General features: G+C 61.6%; 4 protein-coding genes across 5 annotated transcripts; all 4 read left to right on the forward strand.

The window, feature by feature from the left end:
- The first annotated feature begins 211 nt into the window (after positions 1 to 211).
- Positions 212 to 2,191, forward strand: PYGO2 (pygopus family PHD finger 2). The gene is given in 4 exon segments (XM_068174730.1): positions 212 to 391; positions 510 to 559; positions 635 to 1,387; positions 1,389 to 2,191. Coding segments are annotated over 4 exon segments (1,248 nt in total). The 5' UTR covers positions 212 to 267; the 3' UTR covers positions 1,710 to 2,191.
- A 414-nt stretch (positions 2,192 to 2,605) lies between these two features.
- Positions 2,606 to 5,679, forward strand: PBXIP1 (PBX homeobox interacting protein 1). Its single transcript, XM_068174717.1, has 9 exons — positions 2,606 to 2,995; positions 3,208 to 3,465; positions 3,543 to 3,702; positions 3,805 to 4,017; positions 4,093 to 4,116; positions 4,199 to 4,272; positions 4,357 to 4,482; positions 4,571 to 5,541; positions 5,622 to 5,679. The coding sequence occupies exons 1-9, from the start codon at positions 2,936 to 2,938 to the stop codon at positions 5,677 to 5,679; spliced, it is 1,944 nt and encodes a 647-aa protein (XP_068030818.1). The 5' UTR covers positions 2,606 to 2,935.
- Positions 5,680 to 6,503: 824 nt separating this feature from the next.
- PMVK (phosphomevalonate kinase) lies at positions 6,504 to 8,144 on the forward strand. Its single transcript, XM_068174733.1, has 5 exons — positions 6,504 to 6,605; positions 6,748 to 6,811; positions 7,328 to 7,480; positions 7,547 to 7,676; positions 7,889 to 8,144. Exons 1-5 carry the CDS (start codon positions 6,523 to 6,525, stop codon positions 8,023 to 8,025), a joined length of 567 nt encoding a protein of 188 aa, XP_068030834.1. The 5' UTR covers positions 6,504 to 6,522; the 3' UTR covers positions 8,026 to 8,144.
- Positions 8,145 to 8,802: 658 nt separating this feature from the next.
- On the forward strand, positions 8,803 to 24,372 carry KCNN3 (potassium calcium-activated channel subfamily N member 3). 2 transcript variants are annotated; one of them, XM_068174715.1, is made up of 8 exons: positions 8,803 to 9,737; positions 12,594 to 12,689; positions 15,856 to 16,274; positions 19,782 to 19,923; positions 21,571 to 21,681; positions 22,965 to 23,092; positions 23,264 to 23,333; positions 23,751 to 24,372. In XM_068174715.1, exons 1-8 carry the CDS (start codon positions 9,021 to 9,023, stop codon positions 24,045 to 24,047), a joined length of 1,980 nt encoding a protein of 659 aa, XP_068030816.1. In that variant the 5' UTR covers positions 8,803 to 9,020; the 3' UTR covers positions 24,048 to 24,372. The 2 variants fall into 2 exon arrangements, with proteins under 2 accessions (XP_068030816.1, XP_068030817.1); XM_068174716.1 differs by lacking the exons at positions 8,803 to 9,737; positions 12,594 to 12,689; positions 15,856 to 16,274 and adding an exon at positions 17,365 to 17,771.
- The last annotated feature ends 219 nt before the right edge of the window (positions 24,373 to 24,591 follow it).

The raw sequence follows: 24,591 nt of genomic DNA on the forward strand, positions 1-24,591 counted from the left end.
GTATTAAAGTTGGTATTTCTCTAGGCCCTGCCTGGTGTCAGCTGGAAGGGGTCGCTGTGGGCGGGTGGTTCCTCCCCTGCGGGCGGCGGGACGTGGTTTGTCCCGTCTGCCCGCCCCCCCCCCCCCTTCCGTCGCGCCGCACTTGGTTTGGTCCGACTGGCGGGTGGGGCGGGGAGCCTGCGGTGATTGACGCGTCTCGCGTGCTTGGGCTCGCCTGGCTTCCGGTTCCGGTCGGGCCATGGCGGCGGCGCGCGCGCTCTGAGGGCTATGGCGGCCCCGCACGCAGAGAAGCTGGAGGGAGCGGTCCCGGCCCCGCCGGCCCCGCCGGGGCCCCCGCACCCCGCGGGCAGCGCTGCCGCCGGCGGGCCCGGCCGGAAGCAGGGCAAGGCAGGTGAGCGCTGGTGGACCGGGACGGCGGGAGCGGGTTGGGTGGGTGGGTGGGTGGGTGGGTGGGTGAGCGGGTGGGGGTCGCCCCGGCTCCGCTGACGCGGCCTCGCTTGTCCCCGCAGGGCTGCAGATGAAGAGCCCCGAGAAGAAGCGGCGCAAGTCCAACACGCAGGTAGGGCCGGGCTCGGGGCGGCGCGGGGCCCGGGGACGCGGCGCAGCAACCCTGACCGCCACCTTCTCCCCGCAGGGCCCTGCCTATTCGCACCTCTCGGAGTTCGCCCCGCCGCCCACTCCCATGGTGGACCACCTGGTGGCTTCCAATCCCTTCGAGGATGATTTCGGGGCCCCCAAGGTGGGCGCGGCGCCTGCCCCCTTCCTGGGCAGCCCCGTCCCCTTCGGCGGTTTCCGCATGCAGGGGGGGATGTCGCCGCAGGTGCCGCCTGGTTACGGCGGGGGTCCCCAGCCCCTGCGGAGGCAGCCCCCCCCGTTCGCCCCCGGGCAGATGGGCCCGGCCTTTAGCATGCCCCCCCAGAATCCAAACTACGTGCAGCCGGGGGGCTTGAGCTTCGCCGGGCAGCCCTTCAGCCAGCCCCTTGGACAGAACTTCAGCCCCCCTATGGGGCAGCTCATGCAGGGGCCTGTCGCGGGCTTCGGGCCCATGATGTCCCCCACTATGGGGCAGCCCCCGCGGGGGGACATGGGACCCGGGCCAGCCCTCAACCCCCCCGGGGGGCCAGCAGTGGCTCAGCGCTTCAGCCAGCCCAGCAACCTCTTTGGACAGTCGCCCATGCAGCGCCCCGGGCAGAACATGCCACCCCTGCCCCCCACAGCCAGTCCCTTCCCTGGGGCGGATCCCAGCTTCCCCGCTAGCGGCGAAGAGGGGGGCAAGAACCCTCCCGCCAGCACCTTCGCCCAGGAGCAGCACTCGGGCTCCCCCGCCACCGTCAACGGGGCACAGCCCGGCTTCGCCCCCAACAGCGCCGGCCGCGGCGCCAGCACCCCCCGAGACCAACAGCCTCCCCCTGCCGCCCCCCGGCAAGGCCGGCAGCACCTCGGGGCACCAGCCGCCGCCAGGGCTCGTGTACCCCTGCGGGGCCTGCCGCAACGAGGTGAACGACGACCAGGATGCCATCCTGTGCGAGGCCTCCTGCCAGAAGTGGTTCCACCGGGAGTGCACGGGCATGACCGAGAATGCCTACGGGCTGCTCACCACGGAGGCCTCTGCCGTCTGGGCCTGCGACTTCTGCCTCAAGACGAAGGAGATCCAGTCGGTCTACATCCGGGAGGGCATGGGACAGCTGGTGACCGCCAACGACGGCTGAGCCACCGTTCAGCCGCCCTGTACAGCTTTCCCCCCAGCGGTTTAGGACCAAACACCCATTTTTTGTAGCTGTCGCCCCCCCTGCCAGCCAGAGAGCCGCTGCCACGCGCTGGCTGTGGCTGCTCACCGGGTACTGCCTGGCACCGGGACCTACCAGGGGACCTGGGACGGTGCTGGCCGTGCCGGTGTCACGCCTTCGCTGTGGGCAAGGCTCTGGCGCCGGTGCACCGGCTCGGTGAGGGCTGAGCCTTCCTGGTGCTCCACAGTGCTGCCCCCACTTAGGACGTTACCCTTGCAGGGGCCACCTCCTTGGGCTGTGCAGCGCTCCTGGTGTCCCCCTTCCACATTCACGGGGCAGTCCCGGTGCCCGCTGCTCCGGTGCTCGGGACGGTCCCGGTACCCCGCTCCCCACCCCAGCTCCGTCCGTTTTAGCCAATCGTTAATGGAAATTTTTGTACCGTCGTTATAAAACTCTTAAACGCGCGTGTCGGTGTCTGTCCGGGGGTGTCGGTGTCTGTCTGGTACCGGGTGGGGGGGAGGGGGGGGGGCTGTTCGGTACCGGCGGGGCCGCGCCCGCTGTCCCCGCCCCCCTCCTCGCGACGCCGCGCCGCGGGCTGCGATTGGCTGCTCGCGTCACGTGCGCGCCCCGGCCCGGCGGCGGCGGCGGCGGCGGCCCCGGGGAAAGTTCCCGGCAGGACGCGGCGGGTGCAGGTACCGGTACCGGCGGGAGCGCTGCCTCTGCAGCCCCAACCGCCGCCGGGACGGGGCTGAGGGGCGCGGGCGCAGCTCGGAGAGGCCCGTGGGAAGCGGAGAGTTGAGGGTTGTCACCCCCAGGCCGGTTCTGGGTCCCGGACGGGGGGGGGGGTGGGGGGAGAAGAGAGGGGCGGGAGCTGCTCGAGACCCCCGTCCGGTGCTGCCGCTTTGCTGTGGGTCGGTGGGATCCCGACCGGGGCCTCTGGTTCCCCCACGCCAGGCCCCGAGTCTCCCGTCCACCTGCTGGGTCGCATCACCGGCTAAAAATACCCCGCGGCGGCAGCTGGTGTCAGTGGGGGTGCAGCCGCAGAGCCGGTGCACCGGAAAGCCTCCCAGCTACAGGCTGGAGGGACTGGCTGGCACCGGTACCATGGCTCTCCCGGTCACATCCAGCTGGTACTGGGAGCTGGGTCGTGTCCCGCTGTCCGTGCGTCCGCCCGTCTGTCCCCTTGCAGGTAGCACCGGACTGTCCCTATGGCGGAGAAGTTGGATCCCCGAGATTCAGAGAGCAGCTGGGTGCTGGCGGGCAGTGAGGTGAGGGCTCGCGACCCCCAGAGCAGACCCTCGCTGCTTGAGAACTCCAGGGCAGCATCCCAGAACTGGCACCCCATGCCTTGGGGCCCTTAGGGCAGCCCCCCAGAGCTGGAGACCCCCCACCCCTGGCACACCCCCCAGTGCCTACCTGGGGCTGCAGGCACATGGAGGTCGGGGCTAAAGTTGTCTCCCTATGTACCCCCTTCCCCTAGGGTCTGCCCATTGACACGGTGGGTCCAGAGCAGGACTCAACCTCCCACAGGTCTGACGATGAGGAACCGCAGGAGGAGGATGAAGGCACGCAGGACACAGTCACAGGCAGGCAGCCACCATGGGTATGGGGCAAGCCTGGTGTCACCTTCCTGTGCCGCTGTCTCATCCCCATGCTCTGCCTCTCCCCAGCTGTGACCTCCAATGGTGCCACTACCTTCCCCAGCCAGACCTTGTGTCCTGAGGGCAGCGGGCAGGGGGTGAGTCAGAACCGGGGGGCTGGGGGTGAGCTGGAACTGGTGGGCTGCTCCCTACACAGGGATACCCCATGTGCCAGTGCCTGTGTCTGCAGGACCCAGAGGAATGTGAGGACTCCAGGGCGTGGGCAACGCCCGCCCTGGATGGCCCTGCAGAGCCCAGCGTGTTGGAGGACGATGAGCAGGAGGAGCTGAATGCTGAGGCTGAGCCACAACCATGCCCTGACACCCCCCAAGCAGGTCAGGGGACACCCCTCCTCACAGGGGACTTGCCTGGGGGAATTTGTGCTGGCAGTGTTTAGGTGTAGACCCTCCCTGGAGGTCCCCCCCGTCTTCCCCTAGGGCAAACAACAGAGGACGTGTCCAGCACCAGCAGTGACAATAACATGGAGGGGCTGCGGTGGCGGAAGGGCCGCAAGCCCCATCCTGAGCCCCTCACTGTCACGCCTGCCTCGCACCGGGGAACACCAGACACTGGTGACGATGGGCTCAGTATGAACAAGTACTTGCTGGGTGCCTTGGCGTTGGTTGCTGTGGGGCTGCTGATCATCACTGGTAAGTGGGGATCCCAGTGGCCAAGGGACAGGGTCGGGTCCAGACATCCCCCTCACGGTCCCCTCCTCTCCTCAGGTGGTATCTACGACGTGGCAGATGGTGAGTAGAGGCAACTGGCCCACCTGGGCAGGGGGACATCTTGCAGCAGCCTGGACATTCAGACCCATGTCGTCCTGTGTAGGCCCTGTGGAGAGTGTGGGGAGCTGGGACTTTGCTGCTGGGGAGCAGGAGTCACTGCTGTCCATAGACAGCAATGTAAGGAGGGGTCTCAAGCAGGGCTGAGTGAGGGCAGAGGGTGTCCTCAGTGCCCCCAGGGCTCCCAACCTTCCTGTCCTCCAGGACTCCCAGCAGGAGCCCCCTCTGCCAGATGCTGGGGGCCCGCAGAGCATGCAGTCCATGAGCCAACTCTTGGACAAGCTGGCCAAAGAGAACCAGGAGATCCGGCTCATGCAGGCGGAGCTACAGGTTGGTGCCCAGTACCACGTCTCTGTGCTGTATCCCCGTGCTGCTCTCCTGCTGCCGCCTCTTTCACAGCCCCCCACCCCTGCCCCAGGCCCACAAGGAAGATCTGCAGGCACTGCTGCGCAAAAGCGAGGGTGAGGCGGCCGCGGCCGGGGCACAGCAGCAGAGTCTGGCCAGAGAAAACGCGCGGCTGCGTGCGGCGCTGGAGCGGGAGGTGACGGCGCTGCGGGAGGCCCAGGCTGAGCTGCGGCGCCTGCAGGCCACAGGGGCCCCAGGCAGCCCCAGGGAGCCCAAGGCAGAGCAGCCACGTGCCACGGGCGCGCCAGGGCACGGCAAGGCCGCGGCAGGGCGGCACGGCAGCCTGGATTCATTGCGGCAGGAGCTAGCGGACACCCTGGAGCGTGTGCGGGGCTCTGGGGATGTCAAGGGGCTTGTGGAAGAACTAAGCACCCTGGAGCAGCACCTGGCCCAGGTGCTGGAGGCAGAGGGCTTGGGGTCCTTCTCCACACCCTGGAAGAAGCCATTCAAAGTGGAGAAGGAGAGCAGGTGGCACAAACAGCATGGCACCAGGGGGTCCCCCCACAAGCAGGAGAGGAGAGAGCACGGCAAACCCCGCAAGAAGGATCCCCGAACCCCCCGTGAACACAAGCCAGGCAAAGCCTGGGGGAAGCCGTCTCACAGCCACCCCCGGCACGATTCCCATGAGCTGCCCTGGCTCAGGCGGTACCGGGCACCACAGGGCTGTTCTGGGGTGACTGACTGTGCCCACAAGGAGGGCCAGGAAGTGCTTGGGGCTGCGCTGGAGCCGGTGCAGAAGGTGCAGTTCCTGCAACTGCTGGAGAGCTTCATGGGGCAGCTGGGCTTGGGGAGACAATTTGGGAGGCTGGCACCGCAGCTCGATGGGGCCTTCAGAGCTGACGGTGTCTTTGCCCACGACCGCCTGCGGTTTGTCGATTTTGTGGATGATGTGGAGGATCTGCTCGAGGACGTGGCGTGGCAGGAGTGGGGCAACAAGGAGGCGGTTGATGGCTTCGAGGAGTACATGCTGCGGCACTACAGTGGGTGAGCTGGGGTGGGCAGTGCCAGGGGTCCCCAAGGATTCCCCCCTACTGCAGCCCATCACGCCTTCCCTTCTCTTGCAGCACCTCCGGGAAGGTGTGGAGCCAGAGAGCCCCAAGGCAGCATGGCACGCGTGGGTAGAGCCAGCACCCCCACACAAGGGCTCCCCATGTGCTGTTTACGGGGGTCTGGGGGTGACCATCACACCCTGTAGGGCCAAGTAGGGCCACATCCCGAACCAAATGCACTGTGTGATAACTGCACTGCCACCGTGAATAAAGTCACCGCTGGGCAGAGCTGTGTGGATGTGGGGAAAATGGGGGTGGGGGGAAGGGAGGGTGCTGAGGGAAGAGGGCTGCAGGAATGGGGGTTCAGAGGAGGAATAGGGGGTGTAAGGGGGGAGCAGAGGGGACTGAAGTGCTATGGGCAAAGAAGGTGCTGTGAGAGGGAAGGAAGAAGTGCAGGGAGGAGGAAGGGCTGCTGGGGGAGAGGGGGTGCAGATGAAAAGGCAGGGCAGAGTGGAATATGGTGTGTTGGAGGGGAAGGTGGGGGAGATCAAAGGGTATTGGGGACGCTGGGGGAAAATGGGGATTTAGAGAAGGAACAGTGAAAAGGAAAGGGGAGTGCTGGAGGAAGTGAGGGGCAGGTGAAAACGTGGGGTGCAGGGGGGAATGGATGCCGGGAGAAAGCAGGGTGCAGAAGAGTAGGGATTGTTGGGGGAAGAGTGCTGGGGAAATGCAGGGTGCTGTGGAAAAGGAGCGTCGGAGGAGAAGGGAGGGTGTGAGGAGGAAATGGGGGTGCGGGATCCCGGGGGCAGCACCCGCCATGTCCCCGCTGCGCTGCGGGCTCTGCCCGGCAGGGGGCGCCGGGAGACGGGCGGGGTCAGAGGGGGCGTGGTCAGAGGGGGGCGTGGTCAGAGGGGGGCGGGGTCAGAGGGGGCGTGGTCAGAGGGGGCGTGGTCAGAGGGGGCGGGGCCGGGCGCCGATGGCGGCGCCGCGCGCGGTGCTGCTGCTGAGCGGGAAGAGGAAATCGGGGAAGGATTTCGTGGCCGAGGAGCTGCGGAGCCGGTACCGGGCGGGGCGGGACTAGGGTCAGGCGTGTGGGCGGGGAAAGCACCGGGCGCAGCGATGGTGCCGGAGGGCAGGGAGGCCGGGACTTGGCCGAGTGGAGCCGGTGCCAGTACCCGTCGCGCGTCCCTCTCTCCCGCAGGCTGGGCCCTGATGTCTGCACCGTTCTGCGCCTCTCCGGGCCCCTCAAGGAGCAGTACGCCAAGGTACACACCGCGCCGAGCTGTGCCAGGACACTGCCGTGCCGTCCCAGGCTCGTACAGTGCCACACCATCCCGAGCTGTGCCAGGACACCGCCGTGTCCTACCGCGTGCTGTGCCGTCCCACGCTCACGCTGTGCCACACCGAGCCGTGCCGTGCCACACTCAGTTGTGCCAGGGCATGTGCTTTGCTGTTCTCTGCCTTGCCATGCCCATGCCGTACTACAGCGCACCTCGCGGTGCCGAGCTGCTGCACCGTGCTGTGCCATCTGATGCTTTGCCGTGCCGTGCTGAGCTGTGCCACGCTGCGCCACACCAAGCCATGTCAGGACACGCCGTGCCAACTTGTGCCATGCCACGATCGTGCTGTACCACATCGTGCCAAGCTGTTGCGTGCCGCGCCGTGCCGAGCCATCCCGTCCCACCGTGCTGTGCTGAGGCACGGTGTGTCGCAGCAGCCGTGGCCGTGCCACGCCATGCTCGTTGGCCCAGGCCATGCCTACTGAACCCTCTTCCCCACAGGAGCACGGTCTCGACTTTCAGCGACTCCTGGACGCCAGCGCCTACAAGGAGAGGTTCCGTCAGGACATGATCTGCTGGGGCGAGGAGAAGCGCCGCGCCGACCCCGGCTTCTTCTGCCGGGCAGCAGTGCAGGGGGCGCTGCAGCCGGTGTGGGTGAGTTTTGGGCACTGCACGGGAGCACTGGGGGCAGAGGATGGGCGCTGATGGAGCCCTGCGCAGGTGGTGAGTGACACGCGGCGCCTCTCGGATGTGGAGTGGTTCCGGGCCGCCTACGGGGATGTGGTGCAGACCGTGCGGGTGGTGGCTACTGAGGAGACAAGGAAGAGGAGGAACTGGGTCTTTGTTGCTGGTGAGCAAGTGAGGGGCAGCTTCGCCTAGTGTGACACCAAAACTGGGGTTGCCCAATGGGCACAGGGCTGCTGCCTCCACTACCCTTCCTTGGCAGTGGGAGCGAGAGGCTTTGGATCAAGGCCCCCACCTCCGGGGGGTGAGGCCGTGGTGAGGGTACAGACAGACAGATCCTGACCATCCCTGGGGCCTCCCTGGGCTCTGTGCTACCAGGGGTGGACGACGCTGAATCTGAGTGTGGCCTGGACCAAGGAGTGGCCTTTGATTGGGTGATCACCAATGACGGAGATAAGGTGGCCCTGGGCGAGCAGCTGGAGATGCTGGTGCAGTCTGTCCACAGGAGCCTCTAGCTCCATGTCTTTCCACTGGGGCTTGGGGACCCCTTCCCCCCAGCCCCTCAGCATCTCCCCCTCCATCTCCTGTTGATGCTCCCTGTTCTGGAATAAAGCTCTGACACTGAGAACCACTGCCATGCTGGGCCTGTGTCTCATTTCTGGGGAAGGGACACGCAGGTGATCCTGCCCCATCCTACTGTGGGTTTCCCAGCTTCTGGGAGGCAGAAGTGCAGTTCTGCCCAAGCAGGGGGCCACCAGCTGGATGTTTCATGGTGTCTTTTAATAAGGGTTTCTAGCAGCCAGTTCCCTACAGATTATCTGCTGCCCAAACTCATACACTCATATCTGCTCCTCTCCTGCAACAGCTGGGCACGACAGGGGGTGGGGGTGGTGGTGCCTGGGTGGGCTGGGGGTTTTGAGGGGGGATTAGGGCCCTCTATACATCTGTATGTACATATCCCATACTCTGGGTCTACCATTACCCTGACCCCGACCTCGGGGACGCCGTGACACCCACACACCGTGCCCCCCATCCATGGGGTGACCCACCCCAGGATGAGAACACCTGCTCCGGCTGCTGCTCGTAATCTCCAGCCTCTATAAACGGATTAAGGGGGATCATATAAAAGGAGGGGGGATGCCCGTGGGGGAACCCAATGGGTTAAACGAATGAGGGGTCGGTCGGGACTTGCCCATCGGGGCGCTCGGGCGCTGGCGCCTGGCGCAGCCCGGAGCACTACAAGTCCCGAACGACCCCGCAGAGATGCAGGAGCCGGGGGTGTGATGGGGGGGGAGATACAAAGCGGGGAGCGGGCGGGGATGATGTCAGCCTGCGGGGAGCCCCAGCGTGGCCAATGGCGCTGCGGGGCCGGGCCAGCGGCAGCGGCGGGGGCGGTGGCGGCGGCGGCGATAGCGGCGAGAGCACGGAGCCCATTCATGATCCAGCGAACGGGGCCGGTGGCAAGCAAAGCGGAACCGGTGCCCTGTAAAGCGGCGCCGGTACCGCCGTCATGGAGACATCGGGGCATCTCCACGATTCGGGCGTGGGGGACTTGGAGGAGGATGGTCGGTGTCCCTGCCCGTTACCGGGGGATGAACGGTCACCGCCGCCGCCCTCCGCGCTGCCGCCGCTTCAGCACAGCCTGTTGCACTCCTCGCCCGGGTCGTTACGGGCCCCTCCTCCTCCTCCCGCCGCCCCCGCCGCCCTCCACCCTTCCTCCCGCCACGGCAGCCAGCTCAACCTCGGCGACCACCCAGCGGGCTCTGGGGTGGCTAGCAGCAAACACCGGCAGCCCAGCCCTTTGGTTCATCGGCGGGACAGCAACCCCTTCACCGAGATTGCCATGAGCTCCTGCAAGTACAGCGGGGGGGTGATGAAGCCCCTCAGCCGACTCAGCGCATCCCGACGGAACCTCATCGAGGCCGAGCCGGAGGCGCAACCCCTGCAGCTCTTTGGGGCCGGTGAACCCCCTGAAATTGTCGTCTCACGCGAGGACAACCATGCGCCCACCACCCACCGTCCCACCCGCCCGCCCGCCCGCCCGGCCCCCACCACCTTTGCCAAGGGGCCCAAGCGCAAGGCACAGAACATTGGCTACCGGCTTGGGCACCGCCGGGCACTGTTCGAGAAGAGGAAGCGCCTCAGTGACTACGCGCTCATCTTCGGCATGTTTGGCATTGTCGTCATGGTCATTGAGACTGAGCTCTCCTGGGGGCTCTACTCCAAGGTACCGGCGGGGCCAGGGGGGTGTGTGCGGGGCTGGTGGCACCAGATGGTGCCCGGTGGGGCGAACACGGAGCCATTTGCCCCATCTCTCCCATGGGATAAATATGGAGCTGTCTGGCCCATCTGGAGTGGAACAGGGTCAGACAGGCTGGCTGGTGACTGACAGGATGTTCCCAGAGCTTGAGTGGATGCCGCAGCCACAGGTGTTGGACGGGGTGACCACCCGGCTGGAGGCGCGGGGGCTTTGTGCTGGTGTCCGGGTGCTCTGTCGAGTCCTGCCCCATGCACCTGCAGCAGCAGGCACCGACCCACTGAGGTTTGTGGTGCCTGTTGCTGGCATGGCAGTGCACTCCTCAAAAGCACTGTGCCCCCCGGCCGTGCAGCGAAGCACCCCCTCCCTCCTCCGCCTCCTCCTCCACACCCCTTCCTGCCTTTTTTTTTTTTTTTTTTGCCTTTTTTTTTTCGCCTTTTTTTTTTTTTTTTTTTTGCAGGACAGTGTCTTTTATTTATAATTCTTCCCCCCCCCCCCCCCCCCCCCCCACGTCCCTTCCAGCTCCTGATCCAGGGCTGCGCTGGTTGGCAGCGATATGAATAACTCTTTGTATAGACATCTGTCACGTTATTTATACTTATCCAGAGAGGGGAAGGCATCGGCACCCCCACCAGCACCCATGGGCGTCAGCGGGCCGGCGCTGCTGAGGGGGCTGGGGGGTCCCCGCGCCGTGGGGTGCCGCCCGTGGAGGGGAAGGAGCAGGGTGGGCAGGGGCTGCTCACCACCTCCTGCCCTTCTCCGGCACGGGCAGTGGGGAGGGCAGGGTGAGCAGAGGAGGTGGAGGAGGGAAGGCATGTCGCTGGGGGTCCCTGTGATTTGGGGGAACCTGCTGCCTCCACACCTGGTTTGGGGGTTCCTGAGCCCCATCTTTCCACGGCCGCCAGGGTCAGTGGGCATGCTGGGGGCTGTGGGCAGCAGTTCCACTGCTCTGTCTGAGGCAGGGGCATGCCTTGGTGCCAAGCTGGCATCCTTGCCGAGAAAGAAAGATGCTCCAATGCCAGAGCCTTTTTCTGGTGGTTCCCACTCCCCTGTGGCAGGAGCAAAGCCAAACCACCATCCCCCACCTGCATCTGCTACCTGTTGAGTCGCAGCCACCCTCGCAGGCTCCGTGTGCCTGCATGCCTGGCGCCAGGGGGACTGTCCACCCTTAGCAAGCTGCCAGCAGAATGCTGCCATGCTCGCTGGCCCCACCACGCTGAGCTGCTGTGTCAGCTGGGGAAGACCCCCGTGAGTCAGCGCTGCTGCCATGCAGCAGCTGAGACACGCTGCTGCGCCCCCTGCCCCACTGTGACACAAAACAATTGTGCTGACGGCCACAGGCTGCAGGAGAGTCCCTGGCTCCGGCCTCCGTAGGCTCCTTGGCCAGATTTGCAGCAGCTGTGTATAAATCCCCAGCAGCCCCCGGTGAGAAACCAGAACTCACCGGCAGGGACGTGCCCGTGAGTGTGGGAGTGCCTGTGATCAGGGCTAGGCTGCCGTTGTGCAGACGGGGACGTCAGCACAGCTCCAGCCCTGCCCCATGGCCCCAGCCAGAGGGTGCCAGGGCTGAGCTGGGAAGCAAGGACACGCTGGCCAGGGTTTGCCTTGCCTGCTCCCTGCCCGTGGGCAGGACAGGGCCTCTCCTGCTGCTTGCCACCACCTGTGCAGCACCAGCAGACTGAAGCGTTCCGCCATCCGTGCGGTGCAGCAGGACGTGTGCCAGTGGTGCCAAGGTCCTTCCCCACTTTGGCCCAGACCCCATGTTGTTTGCTGGGAGCATGGGATGGGATCAGCTCTTCCTGACAGGACTCTTCAGGCAGGAGGCATTGTCACACGCTGAGTGACACTTGCCAGGTGGGGCAGTGGGTGCCCCATGCAGGGTTTGTGCCCCTGGGAAGGGTCTGGCCAGAGCCACCTCGGCACAATGCCGCCCGGAGTTTGCCTGTTAATAGTGGTGTTTAGTCACAGCACTTTTCTTAGCACCAGCCATTATATCCACACAATTGCACAGCCAGAGCCAAGTCGTTAACAATGCGGTGCCGCCTCCGCAGCAAATAGTCCCTTCTCTGCGTGCAAAACACCCCGTGGGGATGAGGAGCACGGGGAAGCGGGAGAGCCGAGCAAGGCCAGAGCCAGCCCAGCACACTGAGGAGCCAAGGATAGGATGCCATGAGTGTGCTGGGTCTTAGCAGGCCAGGAGCGTGCCAGGCCTCACCATGCTGGGGATGGCACGGAGCCGTGGGACGGGCGGTAAGGTGGGCTGGTTTGGGGACGACGAGGGCTGCCAACGAAGGGCTGCCAGTGGCCAAGCATCGGTGAGGCCGGGCTGTGGCTGGCACGCACATGAGTTTACCAGCATCCGAAGGGAACAGTGAATCCTGCTTCTCCCAGCAGGGACCCGCCAGTTCAGCCATCGGTGAATCAGGGGCTGGTTTAATTTACATAAGACTAATTAGCTGGAGGGTCTAGTGAAATCTTCTGTGTGGATACCATAATCCTGGGCTCAGGCTAGATGGGGCCGGGCCACTGGCGTTGCACATCTCAGAGAGGAGGTTGGGAACTGCGCTCAGCAGAACAGAATTTAAAAAAAGAGTTTTCAATTCTTTTTGCTGGTGGTAGCAGTGGTGCCAGTGGTGCTGATGGTTCTGATGGTGCCCTTACAACTGGGTCAAGCTGCTTAGGGGGGAAGCTGAGGCAGCAAAAGAGCCGTTGAGGATGGGGATAGCAGGTGTTGGGGGCAGTATTTTCTTTGGGGTGTGGAGTCCAGTGCCAGCAGACTCCCACAGCTGTGTGCCCCTTAATGCCTTCCCTGCTTTCACCCTGCAGGACTCCATGTTCTCCCTGGCCCTGAAATGCCTTATAAGCCTCTCCACCGTCATCCTGCTGGGCCTCATCATCGCCTATCACACACGGGAGGTGCAGGTAGGTCCTGGCATCATCAGTGCCTAGCGAGGGGGGGCTGCTGGGGTGGGCTGTGGGGTTTGCCGACCACCTGAGTGGGACACAGCACCTGAGCTCACATCCTGCTCCATCCTGGAGCCTCCTTCCTCTTTGTCAGGGTCTTGAGGGGCAGCGAGGGTTCTTGGGGGGCAGTTCTTGGTCTGTCTGAGCCCCAGGTGCCGGGCAGATATGCTGGTGGCTTGGGGACACTACAGGCAGGAAGGGCTCAAGCCAGTCAAAGTGCCAAGGAAAGCCACGAAATCCTTTCCTAATCAGGGCTGCACACTCTCTTCCTCCCTGGGAAGTTAAAGGACTCCCAGTTTATTCCAGGAAGGCTGTGCTTCCCTGTGCAACATAGCTTCGGCACAACGCCAGCCTGTTTAGGACCTGGGAGGAATGAATCACCAGTCAGGAGAAGGAGCATCCTGGAAAGGGATGTCAAAGCCCCTGGCCCTGAGTGCACCATAATCCCACCTTGTCCCTCCTGGGGCTGGGGGACAGAGGGGCTTTGCCATGTAGGGGCTGGCAGCAGCATCCCACTGCATGCCTGCCTCAGTCCCCACTCCAGCTCAGCCTGCCCCCATGGGGATCAAGCCTGGGGGTGAGTTGCTCAGTGCAAATATTTGAGAGCTCTGCTTCTTGCTGGAATAATATTTACCCCAGGATGACGGTGGCTGGGGTCAGCCGGGTGAGCTGTGCCCTTGGTGCTCACTGTTTCCTCTGCTTGTTGTTCCTGGCAGTGGGTTGTGCAAACACAATATCCACCCAGGCAGCACACAGGTCATCCTACCTCTCCTGCCTTGACCAGAGCCAGCGTCCCACTGCTGTCCCTCTGCACGTGGGGACTGAGCCCCACCATGATCCCCACCATGATCCCAGCTGCTCTGCCAGGCCAGTTACACTGTCAAGACAGGGAATTAGATGTGTTTGATATCTAATTCCACAACTCAAAGTTGTGCTGGTTGTTCATTGCCCTAAGTGTTATAAAGTGTTATAAAGAAATTGCTGATAATCCAATAAAAATTGAATGGGGCTGCCAGAGTTGTAAATCCTCAACTTCTTGTACCTCTTGGCCAAGGTGGGGGACTGTGCTCACCTGGCCACGGCACTTGTCAGACCTCCCAGCCTCTGGGAAACAATGACTTCAGCCTCTTCCCTCAGGATTCCCTCTTCCTCGCTTGCCCAGAGAAGCTGCGGCTGCCTCATCACTGGAAGTGTTCAAGGCCAGGTTGAATGGAGTTTGGAGCAACCTGGGATAGTGGAAGGCGTCCCTGCCCATGGCAGTGGGTGGAAGGAGATGAGCTTTAAGGTCCTGTTCAACCCAAACCAGTCTGTGATTCTATCATCCTACTACTTGTGTTAATTAGTCCTTTGAAGGTCTTCCCCGTGCCTCAGTTTCTCTGGGGCTGAGGCATCACTCGGCACCCCAATGATGTCTCTGGTGCCCAGAGCAGAACATGCCATCCTCTGCCAGCACCACATTATCATCACAACACGTGAAGGAGAGCAGTGCTGGCAATGCTGCCAGCTCCTGCCAAGGTGTTGTGGAGGGGCAGGGAGCCCTGGTGCCTGTGCTTGGAGTGCCTGGAGCTGTTTAGGCTACTGGTGAAACTTTAGATCCTCATGAGGTGTCTTGGTAGCTTTCCTTGGGCTTTGTTTTTCCGGAGATGCGGTGGCCAGCACTCTTCTTCCTTGCCCTGCTGGAGCCAGTGATGCTGGATGTGTTGGGAAATGCCCCCTTGGGTACCACTGAAACACGCTAGGTTTCCATGGAAACCCACATTGATGCTTTACAGGTACAGAATGGAGAGGGGCTGGCTCAGGGGAATCCTGCCCAAATCTTGCTCCTTCCCTTCCCTGGCCTGTGGCAACTCCCCATCATACAGTCAAAAGGCTCCTGCCTTTTCCCGCTTGCTAATTTGTTTATTTTAACACCCTTTTCCAGGAAGGAATAGGCTGTCAGCTTGCTAAATGCCTGAGGATCTCCCTTGACAGCTTGGAGCATTTTTGTAAACAATTTCTCAAACAAAGCAGCTAAAAGGAGCAGAGTTTTCCCTACAGAAAGGGAGGTGGCTGGGACAGCCACTCCGTGAGTCAGTGCCAGTGGCTCCTGCCATCCCCAGGGAGAGCCCCAAATGCCATGCCGTGCTAGCAAGGCGGCTGGCACAGGTGTACTGGGGCCTCTGACAGGGCAAGAGGGTTGTTCCTGGGCTCAGGGCCAGCTGGGGCCATGCTCCCCACCCACCTCTCATCCGCTGCCCGGGCTGTGTGCAGCCCCGGGTCTGTGAGCAAGCCAGCATCGCCTCGTGCTTGCAGGATTGAGGACACGGACAGCGGCACCAGCTGCCACATCCCCCTTGGATCCCTTCCTGGTGGTTTCTTTGCCAAGTGCTGCTTGCAGAGAGGCCCTGAGCACGTCCCTTCTGCTGTGGGTGATGCTGGTGTCCCTGTCACACCAGGGAGAAGCCGATGGCAGCCTCAGGACAGCGCTGCCGAGGCTGGGTGACTCCCAGGGCTCTGGTGGCATCCCAGAGAGGCCAACTGAGCTGCCATCTCCCCAGCTCCTGCAGAGACCCCCAACTCCAACACTGATGATGGGAGAGGAGCTGCTGTACCCAGGATGAACCGTCAGTTGCCATGACAACTGAATCCCATCTCCGCCAGCAGCTGGATGCTCTGACTGTGGTGTTCACTGCCCAGATATTGCCCTGGCACTCAGGGTGTGATGACTGTCAGTGAAATCAGTGCAACGCCAGGAGCAGAGGGACTGGGGTGACTCGTGCTGGTGCTCTGTGGCACCACGGCTTGCCCATTTCTGTGGCCTGGATGAGGGGGGCATTCCGGGAGGTGGGCTCCTGCCAGCCAGACTTTGAGTGAGCTGTCCCCATGCTGTGCCTGGGTGTGTGCTCAAGGCTAGGCACCCTAAAGCTCTTGGTGTCCCCTGCAACATGGCCATCCCTGACACACACTAGCAGGGCAGCAGAGAGGTTGGTGGTGACATTCCCATGTTTTCCTTCTCCCTCCATCCCCAGCGCTTCTGGCTGAGCCACACCCAGCTCCTCCATCCCCCACTGCCTATGGAGGGAGGGATGCCAGTGGGCAACTGGTGTGGGGCCACTGGTAACCGTGTGGTTTTGCATCCTGGCAGCTCTTTGTGATCGACAATGGAGCTGATGACTGGCGGATAGCGATGACGTACGAGCGCATCCTCTACATCAGCCTGGAGATGCTGGTTTGTGCCATACACCCCATCCCTGGGGAGTACAAATTTTTCTGGACAGCTCGCCTGGCTTTCTCCTACACACCATCTCGGGCAGAGGCTGATGTGGACATCATCCTCTCTATCCCCATGTTCCTGCGCCTCTACCTGATTGCTCGGGTGATGCTGCTGCACAGCAAGCTCTTCACCGACGCCTCCTCGCGCAGCATTGGGGCACTCAACAAGATTAACTTCAACACCCGCTTCGTCATGAAGACGCTCATGACCATCTGCCCTGGGACCGTGCTGCTGGTCTTCAGCATTTCCCTCTGGATCATCGCTGCATGGACGGTCCGTGTGTGTGAGAGGTGAGAGGGGGTTTGGGATGCGTGGTGCTTTGGGATTCACAGCGTTTGGAATGAGCAGTGGTTCGGGGTTTGTGGCAGTGCAGGATGCTCAGCACTTGGGAATGCCTGGTGGTTTGGGATGCTCGGCTGTTAAGGACACACATAGGTTCAGGATGCATGGAGGTTTGGGATGCTCAGGAGTTCAGGATGTGAGCATGACGAGCAGTTTGGGATGCGTGGAGGTTTGGAACACTCTGTGGTTCAGGATGTGCAGCACTTCAGGAATGCATGATGATGTGCAGTGGCTCTGGAAGCTCAGCAGTTTGTGGTTTGGGATTCATGGCAGTTTGGAATTCTCAATGGAGATGCGATGTCCCAACACCCTGGAGGAGGGGTGCAGGGCTCTGGGGCCTCAGTGGCCACGGGTTCCCTCCGCTGAGCCCTGCCGTTACCAGATGATAAACTGTCTGCACAGGCAGGAAGCAGAGCAAGGTCAGCCCTGTCCTCTCAGCGCAGTGCCTAAGCCAGGCAGGGTCCCTGTGCAAGAGGACATGTGTGGTGCCAGAAGCTCCAGGAGTATGGGTGGGGGACAAGGAGAATGGTGGGAGCTGGGGGCTGTGTATGGGGAGGGGCCAGAGGTGCTGATGGTGAAGTGACAGGGCCTGGCTCAGGCTCTAGCATCGCTGCAACTGACTGCCATGACAACTCTGTGGTGACATACCCACAGCTCGGTGGCATCATGCCAGCCTCAGCGTGCTCAGCACCGGGGTTGCTGTGGCGACCAGCCTGGTGGGTATCACTGCACCTCCATCTCTCAGGGACCTGCCACCACTCTTTGTCTACTGGGGGAACCAGGGGGCTGTGGTGGCGGCATCCCAGTGCTGTGCCAGAAGGTTTTCTCCACAGCCACAGTGCAGGCTGCCAGCAGCACCTGGGGAAGGGAGGGCAGGTCCTCCACAAGCTGTCCTGTTGTGGCAGCTTTGAGTCATCTTTGGAACTAAGGTGCGAGGGATCACACCAAGTGGCACCCCAGGGTTACCTGGGACACCCAGATTGCTTCGAGACTGCTTTCAAAGTGAGAGGAAGGCCACTCCCCCTCTTCCTCAGGGTGGGACCCGTTGCTCTGGTCACGCTGCAAAGGGGCATTAGGGCAGCTGTAAATGCTGTGGCAGTGGTGGTGTGGGACAGCACACTGAGATTTTATGAGCTTTTACTGGCTGCATTTGCCTTCCTGCCTCCCTTAATGATGCTCTCCTTATGAGCTGGATGCTCAGGCACTGCCTAATTGTGTTTGAGAAATTGTGGTTTATGCCTCCTAAACAGGGAGCAGGCGGACAGGCACCCAGGACACACACAGGAGGGTAATCCAACACCCGGCAAGGCTTGGGCTGGAAGATGCAATGAAGAACTATTAGGAACAAAAAAACCCAGAAATTATGCAGACGAGGCACTGCAGATCATTGGCACCGCAGTTGCCATCACCTCCCTCTATGTACCGAGAGGCAGAAGAGAACCCAGGTGGGCTGGAGATGCGTCAGTCCTGGGGGATGCAGGACTGGGGGAATGCAGAACCCCTGGGACACGCTCCATGTGTGAGGGATCCCTTGTGGATGCACCAGCCCTGGGGGTCACACAGCTCCCACGAGGGCTACCCAGGATGCGTCCCCCTGTCCACACTGGCACTGGAAAACAGTTTGCTGCGGTTTGCAGGACCATTCCCAACCAGCACCCACTGGGCCCGGGCAGTTTAGAGGCGGTGGTGCCTCTCCAAGACTGGGGTTGCCACGTCGTCTTGGTGTGGTCTCGGTGTCTGTGGGGGCAGCAGCATCCTCCCGAAGGCAGCGAGTCGCTTAGCAACCTCGCCCGCTCGCCCGGCCACCGCGCACCGCCGCCCGCCCGCGGTGCCTGCGCTGCCGCCGGCGCTGCCGGCCCGGCCCGACGGCGCGCACGCGGTGCCCGCACGCGTGCCCGTTCGTGCAGCCGGCCCTGGGCACCGGCTGGGGCTGCCCAGCGCGGTGGGCTCGGCTCAGCCGAGGTGGTGCTGCCACAGCGCTTGGCAGGGCGGTAGGGTGATGCTCACAGCTGCCACAGCGGTGAGGGTGGCTGTGGCACCAGAGGGAGCAGGCAGGCAAGGGGACGACAGAAAGCGGTGCTGGTCTCTGACTTGATTGCAGCATCCCTCGGTGTGGCCCCTCTTTCTGCCCGCGCCGGCCGTGGCATGTGCCAACCCCTCTGGTTTATCAATCCTTGCTCAAAGTGCTACTCAGAAGAGAAAATGTCCCTCTGTGAAACCCCCTTGTCCAGCGTGGTGTTCTTGGGGTTGTCCCCTCAGGACATTCCACCCTGTGGGATGAGGTGGGCTCAGCTCTCCTCAGGAGAAGACACTGGACAGGATAATTGTGTGTGCCCCACTGCTGGTGCTGGAATTTTGGGGAGTGCCACTGTGGTTATGGGCTCTAGCTCCCCTGCCCAACCCTGCCCAGAGTGAGCCTCACCATGGCTGAGAGTGCTTTCTCCTGCACCAGGACCTCATTTGAGTCTCCAGCTGAGGGAAAAACATTTCAGAAGAGGAGAAAACCCAACTGCTCTGCGAGTGATGATCTTGGAGTTGGGATTGCCAAAAGCTCCATCTGTTTTCCCTCTCCGGATTCTGTGAAGAGGCTGGGAGAAGCCTGCCAGGGAGGCAGGAGAACAACCATCCTGTTCATAGAGGGGTAAAGGCACTGCCTGGCCCTGCCAGCTTAGGGCTGAGTCCTGCTGCAGACTGGGCCAGGCCCTGTTCCCTGCCAGGAGTCAGCACTACATCCCTGGGGAATCACACCTGCATGGCACGGCCGGGCTTGCCCAGCCCTGGGGAGCTGGAGGCAGCTGGGGCCCCTGGTTGCGTGTTTGCTGGAAGAGCCACAGCCAATGTCTGGGACAGCCAGAGTGGTCGTTGACCTCACATCCCAGCAGGGACCTGGAAAATTTGCAGCATTCCCAAAGCTGCAGCCACTCCACATGTGCTGTGTCTTGAGCGTGTGAGCTGTTCCTCTGTTCCTGAAAGCCAAGCGCGTGCCAGAGGCTCGACAGGATCCATCCCCAGCAGTTCTGCTGTGGCTGCTGGCAGCTCTGCCTTCTGGAGTGCCACAGCCCAGGCTGTGGCACCAGTGGGATGCAGGGGAGGATGCCAACGATGAGCTGCTGTGGTCAGGGCCTTTGCAGAGCCACAGCTCTTTCTCCCATCAGCCAGTTCTCGCTGCAGCGCCGCATGACACCGGGGACACACAACAGGACTGGGATGTGGTGACAGGTCTGACTGAAAGCAGAAGCCCTTTCCACTGAGATTTTGCTCTCACTTTGTCCATGTGGGTTTTCCAGTGCCGGAAATTGTGCAACCGCTGCTACTATGGCACATCCTACTGCGTTGTTAATCCTGTACCCCAGCACAGCCCGTGCTGGGGGAGCCACTGTGCCCAGGTACCCCCATTTCTGCCACATCCATCCCTGTCCCCTGCTGTGACACTGATGTCCCTGTCTCCTTGGCAGGTACCATGACCAGCAGGATGTAACCAGCAACTTCCTGGGTGCTATGTGGCTCATCTCCATCACCTTCCTCTCCATCGGCTATGGGGACATGGTCCCACACACCTACTGTGGGAAGGGAGTCTGCCTGCTCACTGGCATCATGGTAAGGGTCATGCCAAGCTGGTTTCCATTCTGCCTGTCTCCATCGCAGAGGCAGGGCCACTGGAATTTACCAGGGCCTGTTTCTCAGCTGTTTTGTCAAAGTACAAGGCCTAATGACTTCAGCTCTGAGGTCTCATAGCCTGGAATTTGATAGAGTTGTCTCAGCTGATGAATTTGGGGTGGATTTGGACCTGCATTCAGTAAGGGTGGAGGACCTTCAATGGAGTCAGGGAGCAGAAGGGCACCTGAGCATCCCTTGGCCATGCTGGTCCAAACCATCTGGCTTCCATTGCCCATCTGCCATGGGTTCCTTTCCTTGTGGCCAGAAGGTCACCATTCTCCAGTGCCTCCAGCGTACCTGCCCCAAGAAGCCCACCACGAGATCTCCTGGCTTGTGGGACTTTCCAGCCAGGGCTGCTGAAGGAGCAGCTGGGGGCCCTATGGTCACAGCTCCTCCACAGATCCACCCCAGCCATCAGCACCCCGGCTCTGCCCACCTCAGCTCCAGGCCCTGGGGATGGAGCCATCCCTCCTCCCAGCTAGGGCAGACCGAGCTGACGCCCCATGAGTGCCATCAGCTGGGGAGGCTCCACAAGAGGTATTCATCCTGTATTATCTGCAAGTCTTTGATCTGTCTTGGACGAGGTCGGCTGCAGCAAGGCTAGTGGGAGCTGGTGGGTTATTGGTGGGAGCCAAGCAAGGGAGAAAATCCCTGTGGATGGGGGTGACGCAGCAATTGCCAGCAGAGGAGGAGCTGCTGGCTCAGCCGAGGGGATTCCGGTGCTGCAGGCTCCCAGAACTCTCCCCCAGCCAGTGGTGACTTTGAAGTGAGACACCGTCTGTCAAAGTGTCCCCCCACACCCAGTACAGTGCCCCCAACCCCTGGGAATGGAGACCCCCACGCCCACTGGGGTTGGAGGCTTTGCTGGGCTTCCCCAGTCAGCACCAGGGGTAGTCGCTCATCCAGGGAGAGGTGGTGGCAGTCGAGAGAGTGCAGCAGGCCCTTTGAGGAAGGATTCAGGGTATCAGGTTAATTAATGACTCTCTAAGGAGAGCTTGCCAGGCTGACAGCACTCTGCCAGAGCAGCAGGGGGAAGCGACCCAGCTGGTAGGAGCAGCAGCGGGCACGGCTCAGGAGCACAGCAGGGACGCTCTGGAAAGAGCACCTCGGCACAGATGTGCACTGGAGATGGTGGCTGCCACACTCGTGTGGTCCTAACTGCTGGGATAAGGGAGTTCCCAGCTGGTGCAGTTGGGATATGTGGCAATTTGAAGGGTCCTGATTTGGGGCCACTTCTCTCACCCGTGTTGCCTGGTGCTTCCCCACTGCTCTCCCAGCCCAGACCTCTCTTGGGAGTGGAGGGTTCCCCATCCCACAGGACACTGGCACGGGGCAGATCCCTGGCCTGCAGTGGCACAGGCTCACCACTGACCACTGCTGACCTTGTTAACAGCCCTGGCCTCTCCTGTTAGTTACAGAGCCCATCATCAGCCACTCAAGGACACCCAGGCTCTGTAAGATCTTCTTGCTAGGATAATGGGGAGGACAGGTAGCTTTAATTAATTAGCAGTTTGCAAGGGTGAGGGTGGGAGTGCTGGTGTTGCAAAACAGAGACAAACTGTTTCCCCAACTGATGTCCCTGCACAGGGTGCTGGATGTACAGCACTGGTGGTGGCTGTGGTGGCCAGGAAGCTGGAGCTCACCAAAGCTGAGAAGCACGTCCACAACTTCATGATGGACACACAACTGACGAAGCGGGTAAGGTGCCACGGGGGACAGCAGGAGTGGGGCCATTGCTGTGTGCCAGGAGCTGGGGATTTGGGCTGCCATGGCAGGAGGGAGGTGTCAGCACCTCTGGATCCTGTGGGTACCACAGTGGAAGAAGGTGCCAGCATCTCTGAGTGAAGCTACAACAGGAGAGGAAGGTGTTGGCACCTTTGGATGTGGGTCCTGCAGGTACTCACTGCTGAGGGAGTTGTCCAGGTGCTGTGGATATTGCGCAGGCACAAGTGTTACACTGAGACAAAGAGCAGCAGCTCTCTTCCAGGGATTTAGGCGATTTTGGGAGCATACTCCCTCCTCTTCCTGAGCATGATCCCACTCCTCTTGTTGTCAGGAAGATAACTGGATTTCAGTGATTCAGCGCCCACCACAGATAAGAACCACACTGTGAGGGTCCCCTGAGGAGGGACCCAGAGCCTGCAGTGGCGTGTTCATGGGGTCGCTGTCATACCAGGGGCTGGTGTCACAGCCCTGGTAGCACATCCTGGAGCAGCAGGAGGTCGCTGGTCTTGGCAGTCTCATCCTGGCAAAGCATCAGCCAACCAACAGTAGCGTGGCATATAATGGGCCCTGCACACTAGAATGTGTTTTAGAGGGGGTGGTGGCAAAACGAGCATCAGTGCAGCCCTTGGAAAGGCAACCAGTGGTGGGATGCAAGCAGGGCACCCACTTCACCCCAGAGAGCAGAGCCCCAGACAAAGCCCTGACACTCCAGGAGAAGTCAGGGCCTTGGTGTGACCAGGCTGGGAATGCAAAACAGCTGGTCAGCCCCGCTGCACTGGCCATTGATACGGATGTGCAGGCTCCGTGCCAGGCAGATGGGGGCCAGTTCCTCCTGGAGTGAGCAGCCGAGCTGCAGTTTAGCCAGAGAGTCTGAGGAAGTCACGTCCCAGTGCCGGCAGCACAACTGGGACCTGTCAGGATTGGCAGACGGGTGCAGGAATCAAGAAAAAATTGGGGATTTTTTTTTTTTTGAGACTTATAGTGCAACATTGTGTGTAGGCAAAGAGCCAAGTGCTGGAGCATGAGTGCAGAGCAGGACTGGGATGTGGGTGCACCAGGGACCAACAGCTCTGCCTTCTCTTACTCCTGCTTGAGCTGCCCCTCATCCCTCGGGACAGTCCAGGAGAGGGTGCAAAGCCGAGCGCCTCGCTCCAGCTGAAGCAGGTCGTGAGCAACACTGGCTCAGGGCAGAGCCAGACCGGTGTCTCTGTGAGATCCCACATGGCTGGTGACCTGCAGCCACTCTTCCTTTTCAGATCAAGAACGCGGCGGCCAACGTCCTGCGGGAAACATGGCTCATCTACAAGCACACCAAGCTGCTGAAGAAGATCGACCATGCTAAAGTCAGAAAGCACCAGAGGAAATTCCTACAAGCCATCCACCAGTAAGAGGCTGTGCAGTGGGCTGGGGGCAGACTGAGCTCCAGATAAACCAGGGTCCTGTCCCTGGCAGGGGTGTGGGGGCAGTTTTCCATTGCCCAAGATGCAGGCAGGTCTCCAGATGCAGTTTGAACGAGGGGAGGGAGTACAGCCATGTGCTCTTTCCTTCTCCCCAGGTTACGGAGCGTGAAGATGGAGCAGAGGAAGCTGAGTGACCAAGCCAACACCCTTGTCGACCTCTCAAAGGCAAGTCCCACAGGAACCCTGTGGCTTGGCCAGACTGAGTGTTTCTCTTCACTCGGAATAACTAAAGCAGACTTGGCTGACCGCAAAATGCTCCGACTCAGTAAATGTCAGCAAGGAATAGCTGCTGTGGGATGGCTGCCCTTGCAAAGCAGGAGATACACATCCATGAGCCAGGAGTTCCCTGCAACCCTTTTTGCAAGGAATCCCACTGCTCAGCAGCACAGGGCCAGCAGAGTTTCCTCACTTTGATGGCCAGGGATGAGCCAAACTGCAGTCGCAGAACCCTTGGAGAGCCTGGGGTGGGCTGAGATGGGGCAGCTCTCAGGGCAGAAAGGGGTAAAGGGGTGAGTTCTGCTAGCAGCAGTGGCACTAACCCCTCCAGCCATGGCACTAACCCCGCCACTGTCCCCTCCCCAGATGCAGAACGTGATGTACGACCTCATCACAGAGCTAAACGACCGCAGCGAGGACCTGGAAAAGCAGATCAGCGGCCTGGAATCCAAGCTGGAGCAGCTCAGTGCCAGCTTCAACTCCCTGCCCCTGCTGATGGCTGACATGCTGCGCCAGCAGCAGCAGCGCCTGCTCACCGCCATCCTGGAGGCCCGGGGGGTTGGTGTGCCCGTGGGCACCCCCCAAACACCTCTCTCTGAGAGCCCCATTGGGGTCAGCTCCACCTCCTTCCCCACCCCTTACACGAGCTCAAGCAGCTGCTAAAACACAGCCCCTCAGCCCCACCGTGGACAGGGGAAGCATTTCCACACAGATCATGAGGTCTCTGTGAACTTTCTTCTGGTCCTTGAACCGCTGCAGGACCCTTCAGCTGGAGCCAGTGGGGCCAGCAGTGCCGAGCAACGCTCGGAGCTTTGCCAACGCCTTGGTATCGGGAATTGCATCCCCGTTCAGGTGCCTCTACACGTGGTGAAGGAAGGGGACAGAAGGTGATGCCTTGGGCCAGCCTGTGCCATGGCGTCCGGTGGCAGACGGAAAACCCACGCTCAATCTCAGGTCTTCACATTTGAAAACAAAACAAAACAAAACACCAAGTCAGAAGCACTGAAGCAACGGAGACACCGGAGGGAGAGTTCTTCTCCCTGGGGCACTCCCCTCGCCCCCTGCCCCTCTCACGATTGCCAAACCTCGCCAGGCAGATGCCAGTGTGGGGAGGTTCGTTATGCAGGCTCTGGCTGACGCTGCCTATGCTCCATTCCACCTCCTCGCCAGGACCCACAGGACAGCCCCCTCACACTGACAGCTGGGT

This window comes from Anomalospiza imberbis, chromosome 29, assembly GCF_031753505.1.
Source record: "Anomalospiza imberbis isolate Cuckoo-Finch-1a 21T00152 chromosome 29, ASM3175350v1, whole genome shotgun sequence".
NCBI lineage: Eukaryota > Metazoa > Chordata > Aves > Passeriformes > Viduidae > Anomalospiza > Anomalospiza imberbis.

Coding starts and splice junctions, on each gene's coding strand:
- PBXIP1 (XM_068174717.1), top strand. CDS start 2,936: ATGGCGGAGAAGTTGGATCCCCGAGATTCAGAGAGCAGCTGGGTGCTG. Junction 4,117..4,198: donor TATCTACGACGTGGCAGATG/GTGAGTAGAGGC, acceptor CGTCCTGTGTAG/GCCCTGTGGAGAGTGTGGGG. Junction 5,542..5,621: donor ATGCTGCGGCACTACAGTGG/GTGAGCTGGGGT, acceptor CTTCTCTTGCAG/CACCTCCGGGAAGGTGTGGA.
- PMVK (XM_068174733.1), top strand. CDS start 6,523: ATGGCGGCGCCGCGCGCGGTGCTGCTGCTGAGCGGGAAGAGGAAATCG. Junction 6,606..6,747: donor GCCGAGGAGCTGCGGAGCCG/GTACCGGGCGGG, acceptor TCTCTCCCGCAG/GCTGGGCCCTGATGTCTGCA. Junction 7,481..7,546: donor GGGCGCTGCAGCCGGTGTGG/GTGAGTTTTGGG, acceptor AGCCCTGCGCAG/GTGGTGAGTGACACGCGGCG.
- KCNN3 (XM_068174715.1), top strand. CDS start 9,021: ATGGAGACATCGGGGCATCTCCACGATTCGGGCGTGGGGGACTTGGAG. Junction 9,738..12,593: donor CCTGGGGGCTCTACTCCAAG/GTACCGGCGGGG, acceptor TTCACCCTGCAG/GACTCCATGTTCTCCCTGGC. Junction 23,093..23,263: donor TTCCTACAAGCCATCCACCA/GTAAGAGGCTGT, acceptor CCTTCTCCCCAG/GTTACGGAGCGTGAAGATGG.